Source organism: Lichenostomus cassidix, chromosome 1Aa (genome assembly GCF_008360975.1).
Source record: "Lichenostomus cassidix isolate B80296 chromosome 1Aa, HeHo_3.0, whole genome shotgun sequence".
Lineage (NCBI taxonomy): Eukaryota > Metazoa > Chordata > Aves > Passeriformes > Meliphagidae > Lichenostomus > Lichenostomus cassidix.
In genome coordinates, this window is record NC_139480.1 from 54,976,848 (window position 1) to 54,989,195 (window position 12,348).

General features: G+C 44.1%; 1 protein-coding gene across 2 annotated transcripts; it reads left to right on the forward strand.

Moving 5' to 3' along the window:
- The first annotated feature begins 1,606 nt into the window (after positions 1 to 1,606).
- LOC146443928 (poly(U)-specific endoribonuclease-A-like) lies at positions 1,607 to 12,275 on the forward strand. Of its 2 annotated transcripts, XM_085049119.1 has the most exons (7): positions 1,607 to 1,753; positions 6,682 to 6,781; positions 8,323 to 8,434; positions 10,047 to 10,168; positions 10,257 to 10,369; positions 11,046 to 11,199; positions 11,619 to 12,275. In XM_085049119.1, exons 1-7 carry the CDS (start codon positions 1,743 to 1,745, stop codon positions 11,874 to 11,876), a joined length of 870 nt encoding a protein of 289 aa, XP_084905245.1. In that variant the 5' UTR covers positions 1,607 to 1,742; the 3' UTR covers positions 11,877 to 12,275. The 2 variants fall into 2 exon arrangements, with proteins under 2 accessions (XP_084905245.1, XP_084905244.1); XM_085049118.1 differs by lacking the exon at positions 1,607 to 1,753 and having other exon boundaries at positions 6,347 to 6,781.
- The last annotated feature ends 73 nt before the right edge of the window (positions 12,276 to 12,348 follow it).

Here is a 12,348-nt window from a genome sequence, read left to right on the forward strand (position 1 = left end):
TCCCTGTTCCCTTGTGACAGAAAAAGGAACAGAGCACAGGGGCAGCCTGGCCTCGACTCTTGCACAAAACCCACCTCCACTGCCCTGTGCGGTGCGTTTGACAAAGCACTGGCTTGGCTCTGCTGCAGAGGAAGCCAAACCATGCAGATACCAAGGCTGTTCTCTGCACACTCTTTATCTGCATTAGACCCAGGGGTGGCCCAGATTCTGTGCCGATCTAATTTTTCTTTGATCAGCGCTTCGTTTCTGTTGGCAAACACACCCTTTTGCTCTTCAGGATCTTTGTGTTTTTCTTAGCTCAGTGTCTAAATGAAAAGACAGAAGGTTTAAAAGACATTCACATACAGAGCTGGTTGTGAAATTGCTCGTGATGCTACTGATCTGAGCTGTAATTTTGTTAAAGATAAACTCAAAACCACTGACTCCAGTGATGATGCTACTTGTAAGTGAAAACTCCCTGAGCTCCCATCTGGGCTCTTTCTGCTCATGTGAGTAAAGAAGTCACAACTTCCCTATAGACAGAATATGCTTACTGGCTTTTGTATTTTAAATGAAAGCATGGAAAAATACTTCCTGCACTCAGCTGATAAACTGGGGTGGTTGACAAATCCAAGGCATTAAATTTTTGTCATTTACCTTGTTTACCCTGAACTCCAATAAATACCAACTAAAACTGGTAAAGAAAAATTCTGTCAAAATTAAGGCTATTCAGTTTTGAGATACTTTAATTTCCCCTGCCAGTGTGAGAAGGAAGCTTCCCTTTTAAGAGTTTTAAGTGGGCTGCATGTCTTGTTCCCTGTGCAGTTCTATGTGTCAGGTGTCTTCACTACCAGGGGCTTTATTTGGCTCTAAGTTGATTTTTTGAAGGAGTACACGGACCAGGGGTGCAGAACTATTTGCCTGACTGGTAGCTAACATGAAGCCATTTAGGTTTCTCTATACACATATATAGTTTGGACCTAAAGCTATGCTTTTCAGAAATAAATTATTATCATGAAAAGGAAAATGCTGGAAGTACCAACCGACAAACAATAGGCTTTAAACCATCTGAAGGCTAATTTAGCCACATCATGAATGCAAGTTTCCCAGGACAGGCACTGGAATGGGTAGCTGCACCCACCAGCACCTGCCACCCCTTGCTTCCAGTGGCACACACAAAGTTCTGACTCTCTAAAACATTTCCTGCTTATAATACCTCCTAAGATTCACAAGATCACAATTAGCAATTTCAGCTGTAAATAGAGAAACATTTGTTGGGTTTTTTTCTTCGCCACTTATTTTTTTTTTTTAATCTTAGATTAATTAACATCTTCCATTCTATTGTCAAATAATAGCTCTATACAGAATAACAAGACTAGAATGTCCTGTCCATCTCAAGGCTTTCAGACTGGCAGTGCTTATTTCTGGGCTCAAATTTCATCCAGAGGTTTAAAATGTGTTTGGCAAATAATCCAAGATGCAAGATAAGGAGAGGCAGGAGCCTGCTACAGGTGGCTCTGACTTCCTGGTGCGAGTGTTCCTGCGCTGAGAGAGGCGACAGTTGTGGTGCTGTCCCTAGACTCTTGTGGCAATTGGCGCCTCCTGCGTGTCCCTTGCCTTCCTGTCAGGCTGAGTGACAGTGCTCAGTGGGCAGGAGGCGTAAGAGGAGCACAGCTCCGTGCCTTGGACTGCAGGATTGCTCAGCTTCAGGCTGCCCTCTCCCTGCTCAGAGTGCTTTGCTAAGAGAAAAACTTCTTCCTGGCATGGCAAGTGGGTAAGAGACAATCCTAATTCTCTTTTAACAGGAAGGGGAGTGGGGATGGGATATATTTGTCTGTAAAAGGGTGGATATTACTTGACATGCAGCACAACAAGAACCCTCTTCCTCTTTCTGTTCTGTTTTACTAACTCACCACAATGTAAAACATCGGCGAGGCTACTGAACCATTAGCTTAAAATAAAGATGATGCTAAGATCAGATTGTGCTTAAGCATAGCTTAGGATCAGTTCTTCAAACAGCACCTGCCTGCCCAGGACCTTGACAGATTGTTTGCTGATGACTGCCTACTCTTATGTTTGCCCCTTGACACCTTTTTCCTTATGTTTTTCCTTTCCACCTACAAAACCAACCTTATTTATCCTTTGGTATTTCAAATACCAGCTTTGAATGAAAAAAAAACAAAAAAAACAACCCACTGGATTCAAACATAAGACATAGAGAATGGCATAAGATGAAAATCTAGAGAATTGTTTCTATCTTCTGTTAGCCATATAAGCTGTTGCATGTATTTCTCAACATTTGAACTAAGTTTTTTAATGATTGCAAATTTCGTGTATGGCTGCTCATCAGGTGTTCCAAATCCTTTTCTTCTCTGTGTAAAGATTAAAGGCTGTATAAAATTGCATGTTGTTGAAAGGATCTCTGAGGGTAAATTTACTTTGGAGAAGATGTTGAATCAAACCTTCTTTGCCGGGCTTTCTGTGACCCACTTGCAATACATGTTTTTCTTGCTCTGACGCTGTTGACTTGCTCACATTATTTGCCACTGACCTTTAATTCTCTTCGTATCTTGAGCAATTTCTGATTTATAGCAATAAAGTCTTCTTGGAGCATAGTTTTGGGTAGAATGAAGAATCAAATGGAGATGTTAGATTCTTTTGCTCTAACCACACTGTTGGTGCATCAGTTACTATTGCAAAGAGCTGCCCCCAAAAGTTTTGTCAGCTCTTAAAAGTGCAGACTGAGTGTTGTTGTTGGGTGGTGCTTTGCTCACATAAGCACATCCAAGCAAGGCTCCAACTGGACAAAATCCAATTGGCCAGACTTCTCACACAGAAGTAATTTATTCTATGTGAAAGCATAAATCTAACAACTCAGAGCTTTCACCATAGGGAGGGGATTGAGAATTGGTGATAAAAATCGCTGTTTTGAGTCACACATGCCATTGTGTTGAAAACCAGGGAGTAAATACGCAATACTCTTTTCCAGCACAACCTTACCTAGATGTTGGTGTGTCATGGATTTGCACTAAGGTGTTGAGCATCTTCTCATTGAAGTTGTCTCACCTTGTATGTGTAAGCTACGTTTATGGCCCTTTTAAAAGAAATACCATCCAGAAAGAGTTTTTACAAGATGACTGTGTAAGTTGCTAGACAAGTTTTTTGCTTTGGCAAGGGTATTTTTTTTCAATCTTCAGTTACAACATATACAGGTGCTCTCTCTGTTTGGAAACAATAGGGACAACAAAAAGGAGAGGAAAAAGTCCACGATGATACTGTGGTAGCAGAGATAAAGGAGAGTAAAGGCTTTTATTGTGTAAAATTTAGTGATTTCAGTTTTGGGACAAGTTTCCTGAATGCAGGAATACATTTAGTAGAAGTGTATTTATTAAACAAAAATGAGTATTGAAATCTGTAGGCACACTCTTGCTGTAACCCTCTCCTGGGTAGACACATTGAGCTCATGTGATATTCCATAATATTTCTAAAGGAGGAAAGGTCAAACAGAGCCCTACGGTGCTTTATAAGCACAGGACAAATCTGCCAAGAGCAGATTGACAACAGGCAGTGGGTATTAAAGGGATGACATATCTCTCCTAGATAGGTGACTTTTACAGAAATACACACATACTAAAATACTTGTATATAAAATACTGTATCCGTGGAACAAAATATTATAACAAAACCCAACTGACATCCTCCTTAATGTTGCACATACCTTTGATGTTAAGCAGGCAGCAGACTCCTCTCCACCACTAGTAGTTACTTCCAAAGTAAAAACTCTAATAAACATAATATGATGCTTCTCAAACACATGGGATAAGCTGATGCAGAGGAGCAGACAGCAGGATGGTCCAGAACCCAGGACAAAAGTGATCCAATAAAATTAGGGCAGTCCAAGGTAAAAGCCTGAAGTTTGAAAAACATTGCTGGTACTGTTCCATGAGCTCACCAGTCCTGTTCTTGGGACTTCAGCTGAGCTCCTGTGGTGAGCGGTTTTCTGTTTGGTGTTGGTTTGTAAGCTCTTTTGAGTAGGGGTTGGTTTTCCTAAGACTCTGGAAAGCATATGGAGGTATGGCTGGAAACAAATAAAACTGCTGCTGTTGGTGGCTTCTGAGCTCTGCCACAAGGCAGCTCCTGGGACACTGAGCAGGGGCCTTGTTGGGGCTGCCCAGCCAGTGCTGATAATGTGGTGCCACAAGTCCCACTTCTGCTGTGCAGGCAGAGCCTGGGGTTTGGGCAGGGGCTGAATGCAGCTCCTCTGTCACAGCCTCCTTCTTCTCCACTGCGGGATCCATGCATGTACCTGCTCCAAGCAAAAATCTTCCTTCACATTCCTGTTTAACCCTGGCAACAAACATATCCTTTGGCTCCCACACACTAGAATTTTTAGTCCTTTTCCTTTTTTCAGGGATTAACATCTGTTCAAGCCCAGTTAAAAATTCAAGTCATCTTGTAGATTTCCCATCCGCAGCTATCCCAAAGTACCAGAGAACCCGAGGGAAAACGGACTGTCAGTGCCTCCAGTGTCACTCAGGAACAACAGAGCTCAGATCCACAGTTACAGGCAGACTGAGGTGTGGCAGCTGCAGGAGTTATGGTTATCTGCCCTGCCCTTGTGCCCTTGCTGCAATCTTTGTTTGCTCTTTCTGCTGGAGAGCATGGAATTTGCCACTGGCAGGAGGATGCAGTGAGTTATCTCCATCCTGGCCTGAACAGAAGGAGAAGATGTAACAGTAATCAGAGGTTCAGGGTGCCTTGGTTCTGGGAGTCTGGGAGAACTGGTTTTTAACATCATGGCAAGCTGCCCAAAGAGCTATCTGAAAGAAATGCCAATTGTTGACAGATTTCTGTCATTTTCTTCTTTTCTAGAAAGCTTCTCTTTTGGAGGAGAATTGAAAATTATCAAGTGGTTCATCTCTGGGCTTTGATGCATGTGCTGGTTTGTAACTGACTGGTTCCACTGTCAGTCATTTAAAGATTAATCCACTTCTCTTTTTCTCCACTCTGTTATCTTGATCTCCTCTTAGTGTGGACATAAAGTACTTGAAACTGGAGCTACCTCTGGGTGCTTCATCACAATAACAACCCTTCCTAAATCTTGTAGATAGATGTATGGATAGACTTCTGAAAACTGTACACTGTTATGCAGGACAAGATTCCATTAAAAATAAGGGAAGGAGAAGCTTGTGTAGGTCTGTATGTGCATCAGAGATCAATGCATGAGGGATTTTTATTGCATGCAGATCCTGTGTTTTGAGATCCTTACACACCCTTTGTCACACTGCCTTTATGCTGGGATAATCACGTGGTGAAGGAAAACATTCTAGTTTGGAATCTTGCTTGAAGCAAAAAGGGTAGGAAGAGTTTATATGATTGCTCCTAGAAAAGCATCACAGAGAGAATTCTTTTCTTCCTCTTCTGTTGGCAGTGTTGCTGCATGCTGGTAACAATATCCTGCTCGCTACTGGTTTGTGCACAGAATCCTTGGGAATGAAAAGCCATCATCTTCCTTTTTGTTTCATTGCATGGAATACCACTGGAAAACTTACCAACAAGAACTTGTTAAAATATACTCTGACATAATCTTAGGGGAGGCTCAGTGTCGGAGGTTGGGGAGCATTGGAATTTTTTCTCCATCCCTGTTACTAAGCAAGAAATATCTGGGTGATTAGAGCCATTAAGTCTTTTGTAAGGGACAAAAGGGTGTGCTGGGTGGGGTGAGGGGACGAGGCAGCCGGCTGCTGGAACTGGCACTCTCGTTCCGTCGGACACTGGGAGGAAAGGGACTGCTCTTGGCTTCTGGCTGCGACCGCAGGAGATCCAACTGTACTCTGTCTTCTTCTCCTGGCTGGGTGAGCTTTGATTCAACCTCTTTCCCACTGGGAGTGCACGTTTTCCTGTCTGCATTTCTTGCAGCAGCTGCCGGGGAGTCCGACTGTCCCTACCGCCTGCCCCGCTTTGCCGCACGAAACTGCGGCGTCTGCTGTGACTGCAGAGTCGCTGCTACCTCGCTGGCTAGCCGGGGAGAGCCAGCCCTGCCCCTGCTGCCCTGCTCGCCGCTCTGAGCTGCCTGCCTGCTCCTCAGCTCTCTGCCATTACCAGCTATGTGATGCTGACCTGACCCTGTGCCACAGCGCCACCTGCAGCTGCTCGGCAGTCATCGCACCTGCCCTGCCCGGCCGGGAGCTCAACAGCGCCCCTGCTGGCTGTGACCGTGATTACACCACACGGGAAAGTGCTCAGCAGCTCACGAGTTATCTGCTATTGGTTTCTGGTTCTATTTGTGGTTGCTATTATTGTTATTGCTTGTTTATAGGTACTAGTAAAGAACTGATACTCCTTTTCCCATACCTTTGCCTGAAAGCCCTTGATTTCAAAATTAAAATAATTCGGAGGGAGGGGAAATCACGTTCTCTGCCCTAAGGGAGGGTTCAACCTCTCTTAGCAGACACCTGTCTTTCAAACCAAGACACTCAGGTTCCATTACAGGTTATCTGCATTCTTTAAAAAGGAACGTGGACTGTAAGTGTTGGGGTTTTTACAATGGCACTTGACAGTAAGGTGTGGGGAGAAAGAGAAGCTTGATGACAAGCTGATATCCAGAACATGGAGTGACATCAGAAGACTCTAGAAGTGACTTGCAGAAATAACAGCACGTGCCTTTGTTTAACACATGTATTCCTCTGTATTTCTTGACAGGAAGGCCTTAAATCATGAACTTTCTAAGCTTTTCAGTGATATGTGGGATGCAGATGTTCACCGCCTCAGGCCTGGGAAAGACTACACCATTGATGTGCAGGTAACCAATTGCTAAATCAGGATTAAGGGCAGTGTGGTGCTGCAGGAGAAGTGCTTGCAAAAGTGCCTTTTGCAAAAAAAAGTTGCCTGTGCTTTGTCATGTCCAGTGAAGGAGCATCCCTTAGGAGAGGGAGTGGTATAGAGAACAGAAAGGGTTCACACTTACCTGTACTTTGGATACAAATGGAGTCTCTCAGGTGTCAGTCTTGAGCTCTGTAATATTTCAAATTTCTCTCTGTGAGCTGGAGGAGGAATTCAAGTGCAACCCTTCAAATTTAGAGATGACAGCAAACTGTGGTGAAAGAGTTGGTAAGTTCAAGTGTAGGGCTTCTCTTCCACTGGACATAGGCAGGCTGGAGGAATGGGCTAAGGAAGGAACATCATAAATTTCAACAAGGACAAAGGAACAGGATGCCCAGAGAAGCTATGAAATCTCCATCTCTGGATTTTTTCAAGACCCAGCAAATGACACCCTGAGAAATACAGTCTGAATTCCATGTTAACCACACTCTGAGCAGCACTAGAGATGTGCTGAGGTCCCCTCCACCCTGGGTGTTTCGGCATGTGAATGACAGCTTGGGTGTGTAGTCTGGGTGACTTGCAGCAGGAGAGAAGGGGAAACAGGTCCCAAGTCATTCCTAGAGGAATAAGGGAGGAATTGGAGGAATTCCTGGGTTTCTCTGGGAGAGTAGGGAGAAGCACAGAGGGGTGGGTGAAGAAGATTTCAGGAGTGCTGCTTCCAGTCCCAGAGAACTGAGATTTGATAAGCAGCCATTTCACTCCTTGCTAGCTCAGTGCAGTGCAAAAATGACCACATGTTTTGGCCACAAATTGCAACAGCCCAGAATGTTCAGAATCCAGTTTTGCAATCATACAAGAACTCACTTTATTCTGATGTTACTCAAACGCTATATTCCAATATTGCTTCATATTATAACACATCATTTTCTGTTGGTGATAAACTCAAAATAGGGGTACCTACCTCAAGCCAAAATGTGTGTGGGGAAAACTTCTCCCATATGGTTTCTCCTTTTGTCAGAACAAGGCTCTAGGTACCCCTTGCCCGTGTTAAGAAACTGCCACTCATCTTCTATCTTCATTCCTTGAGAATGCCCTTTTTGAAATAGAAATTTGAAAATTATCAGGTAGGCCTCCTTATAACTGCAGAGACAGAAGGTACCCAAATCTCCTTTTTATTTATTTGTGGTGGGAGGGAGCCCTTGCTCTACACATTACTTCTGTTTACCATTTGTGATGTATATAGTATAACAGCTGGTCACTGAGCAGAACTGAACTATCACATGGGCTATCACAACCATCTCTGAGTCAACAGGGAAATTTCAGGCTCTTAGAGTGTCAGAGATTGTCTTTTTTCTTTATGCTGGCTGTTCTGTAATGTCTTCTCTTGTTTAACAGGAAGACAATTCTTAACAAAGAATTCTAATAGCATTATGGAGTTTGGTTTGATTATTGCAGAGGCAGGCACTTTCTCCTCTAAGGACATCTTACTCCTTACATCGTTTCCCTCTGGTTTTCTCCCAGGGAAGAGCAGGTCCAGCACAGCAAGGTGACAGTGCTGTCCAGGACAATGCAGCCAGACATCTGTTTCACAACGTGAATGAAGAATGCCTGAAGAGCATAAAAACTTTTGCAAGTGAGACCTGTTTTTTGTTAAGATGGACATGATATAAAAAATCTGTGCTGGTTTTCACATGTTTGCCTAAAATATAACATCATATACAATTTGGATGGTGGTGAGGATCATCAGGCTGCAGGTCATTTGAAGGGAATTTTCATAACAGTTGCATGGAGGTTAGCTGTACCTGAGCCTCAGGAGGAACATCCTTTTGTGCTGTAGGCAAAATCTGAATTCTCTGGTTCTTCCACTAGAAAGTAAAAGGGATGAGACACCTACCACAAGCTTGAGAAGTGGCCCAAAGGAACCTCACAGGGTTTAACAAGACCAGGTGCTGCTGCTTCACCTGGGTCAGGACAACCCCCGGGATCAACCCAGGCTGGGGATGAGCAGATGGAGCAGCCCTGGGAGAAGAGCTTGGGGGTGCCGTGGGTGAGAGCTGGGACCCAGAACCCATCCTGTGCTGGGCTGCAGCAGAGCCCGTGGGCAGCAGGGCAGGGGGGATTCTGCCCCTCTGCCCCTCTGCTGAGCCTCCCTGCAGGGCTGCATCCTGCCCTGGGGCCAGCACAGCAAGGACATGGAGCTGCTGGAGCCACAGCAGGGACACCAAGGGCATCCCAGGGATGGAGCAGCTCTGCTGGGAGGAAAGGCTGAGGGAATTGGGATTGTTCACCTGGAGAAGAGAAGCTTTGGGGTGACCTCACTGTGGCCTTGCAGTGCCTGAAGGGAGCCTGCAGGAGAGATGGAGAGAGACTCTTGACAAGGGCCTGGAGTGACAGGACAAGGGGCAATGGCTTCACACTGACTGAGAGCAGATTAAGATTAGAATTTAGAAAGAAATTCTTCCCTGTAAGGGTGGTTCAGACACAGGTTGCCCAGAGAAGCTGTGGCTGCCCCTGGATCCCTGGCAGTGTCCAAGGCCAGGCTGGATGGGGCTCTGAGCAACCTGGGATAGTGGAAGATGTCCCTGCCCATGGCAGGGGGTTGGAACTGGATGCGCTTTACAGTCTCTTGCAACTCAAAGCATTCTATGAGTCTATGTATTGAAAAAGGCACTAAATTCATATTTACTCCTTTACTCACAGCTTCCAAGCCCTTTCAGACAGTACTAGACCCACAGCTAGTTCTTGCATTTCTATTGGGGGCTGCAGTTCAGCCATGTCTATGAATGCATGTTTCCTTCCCTAATTTTTCTCAAGCTCAAACCATCTCATGTAGGCTTCTGCTGTATTATTCCTCTACTGAAATAGGAATTTCAGTAGAGGAATTTTGTGGGCACACCAAGAATGCCCACTAAATCTTGTGCCAGCATAGCTCAAGACCCTATGCCTGTAAGTGTGGTAGTCAGAGATGATTTATTTTGGTAGAAGGTCATTATTACTTCAGCAGTTGACTCCATAAGGAAGCTCAGTAGCTGTTTAAAAAGATCTTTAAAAAGTACAGCAGTGATGTGGCTTACAGTCACCTCAAGGCTTACACCCAACAGTGTACCTGAGACTGGAAGCTGATATATAGAGGAATGGCTTTCTCCAAGGGCTATCAAGGCATATTCTATGGTGTCTTCTTATGATAGCACTCTAATGCCTGGATCAGGCCTGTGAGCAGGCTGATAGTTTCTCTTTTTCTGCAGCCTTTATCTCCTTATTGGACAACTATGAGACATCAACTGGTATAGCAGAAGTAGTGACTCCAGAAGAAATAGTTGAAAACAACTGTTTTCTTGACGCAATCTTAGCGACAGAAGTCATGAGAGTGAGTAACACAGATTTTTTTTTTTTGCTGCTGAAAACACTGGATTTAAAAGTAAACTGTATATAGATCTTGGTTTTCTATCCTTCAGCTAGCTCATGACTATCTGCTCAAAAAAAATCTGGCAAAGCCAACCCTTGCTGATTTCAAACATCAACTTTATGACATCTGGTTCCAGCTCTATGCCAGGAAGGAAGGAGACAGGTATGTTTGATGGGAATATGTTGCTGTTGAACTGCTAGCAGAGAGAGAGAAACTGAGGCTCAAATGTGTGGTGAATTGTTCCAAATTTATTAATTAATTCCAACTTATACAGACTTTCAAAGATCACTCGGATTGGGCCAATTCAAAACCTCCCCCCAGGTTGAGTGGCCAGGTTTGAAGCATCCATATCTTGAGACACTGTTTTAATAACATCCAAACTTTATCTCTGTTTATAAAACATAGGAAGAAGAGAGAAGATTTTCTCACAGGAAAGGTCTGTGCTCGCCACAGGAATGGGCACTGATAATCTCTGTGCTATTCTGATTTAGGTGAATAGAAGCCTGAGTGCCACCTGTTACACACAGAACTGGAGGACAGCCTCAGAATGGCGTCACACTGACAGGCAGGAAGTTTAGATGGGATATTGGGAAGGAATTCTTCCCAGTGAGGGTGCTGAGGCCCTGGCACAGGGTGCCCAGAGAAGCTGTGGCTGCCCCTGGATCCCTGGCAGTGTCCAAGGCTGGATAAGATGGGGCTTGAAGCAACCTGGGATAATGGAAGGGGAGGGAACTGGATGGGCTTTGAGCTCTCGTCCAAACCCAAACCACTCTATGACTCTATGAAACATATAAAAGACTTATATATCATTATATCTTTTTTTTTTTTTTAATTACAGACCTGATTCTTGTGGTTTTGAACATGTTTTTGTTGGAGAAACAAGGCATGGTAAAGAGATCTTAGGTTTGCACAACTGGGTGCAATTTTACCTTCAGGAAAAGCGTGGCCAGATTGATTACAAGGGATATTTGGTTCGGAAGAACAAAACCAGGGTAAGAACAAACAGGGGGAGCCTTTGCAAGTAAGACAAATGGATCCAGAGATAAAAGTTGTAATGGAACAGAGTGTAATGATGCAATCCTAGGCTCAGTTTTTTGAACAGCAATAACTATATACAGTATAAAACTGTATACAAGCAGAATGAATACTAACATGCCTTCCAGCTTCTTCTTTCGCAAAAACTATTTTGAAAAGCAGTGCTGGTGTTTACACAATTGTAACACTGCTGAGGCTTAGTTGGGATAAATGGTCATGTATGCTGCAGAGGTCAGGGAAAAGAGTGTGCTCCAGCTATAGCATCCAGGCACACCAAGGATGGCAATCTTACAAAGCTCTCAAAAATCTGGAATCGGAAATTCTATCTGCCATAGCTGTGTTGGAGATTATTCTGTTGTTTTGTTTATGCTTTCAGCCTGACACAGATGACCAAGTTTTGAGCATCCAGTTCAGCTGGAAGGGTGCAGTCAAGCCAATTGGAAGCAGCTTTATTGGTGTCAGCCCAGAGTTCGAATTTGCCCTTTACACCATCATTTTCCTGCTGTCTGAAGAAAGAGTCACACGTGAGACAGTGAAGATAGATGAGTATGAGCTACAGGTGGTTGTCTGGCGCCATGGGCACCACATTGGAACAGCATATCCAGTACTGCTCAGCACCACTAGTGAGCACTAGTAGAGCGAGCAGGAAACATTTCTTTTTAAATCAGGGGAAGGGAAGAGTGGAGGAGAGAGGAGGAACGGATTGGGGGTGGAGAGGACCAGACAGCAAAGTTAATATGTTGTTTTACACAACTCATTTCAAGTAAAAATTGGTGACTCCATCTCTTTTGGTCTGCAAGGTAGTGTTTAATCAGTCATGTGCTGTGACAGTATCTGAGAAACCATGAAACATACTCCTGCTCACATTGATTTACATCTAACTTACACCAGTCTTCCCTCATGCATGGTAGCACTGTGCTTTTCAGCAGATAATGGTATTTAGGAAAAGGTTGTATTAAAACTGGTATACGTATTTCTCTTGTTAGTCACTGCATATCTAAAAGAGCAATAAACACACATTGCTTACACTTTACCTTCCAGACAGAAGCTTTGATTTGGCACAAGCAGAACCCCAGGATGTTCCAGTCTCCTCATTTCATAAGAGG

What these genes read in the sequence shown, in the direction of transcription:
- LOC146443928 (XM_085049118.1), top strand. Translation starts at nt 6,656, where the DNA reads ATGTATTCCTCTGTATTTCTTGACAGGAAGGCCTTAAATCATGAACTT. An exon ending in GAGCATAAAAACTTTTGCAA is followed by an intron (nt 8,435 to 10,046) that starts GTGAGACCTGTT and finishes CTTTTTCTGCAG; the next exon opens with CCTTTATCTCCTTATTGGAC. An exon ending in TAGCGACAGAAGTCATGAGA is followed by an intron (nt 10,169 to 10,256) that starts GTGAGTAACACA and finishes TCTATCCTTCAG; the next exon opens with CTAGCTCATGACTATCTGCT.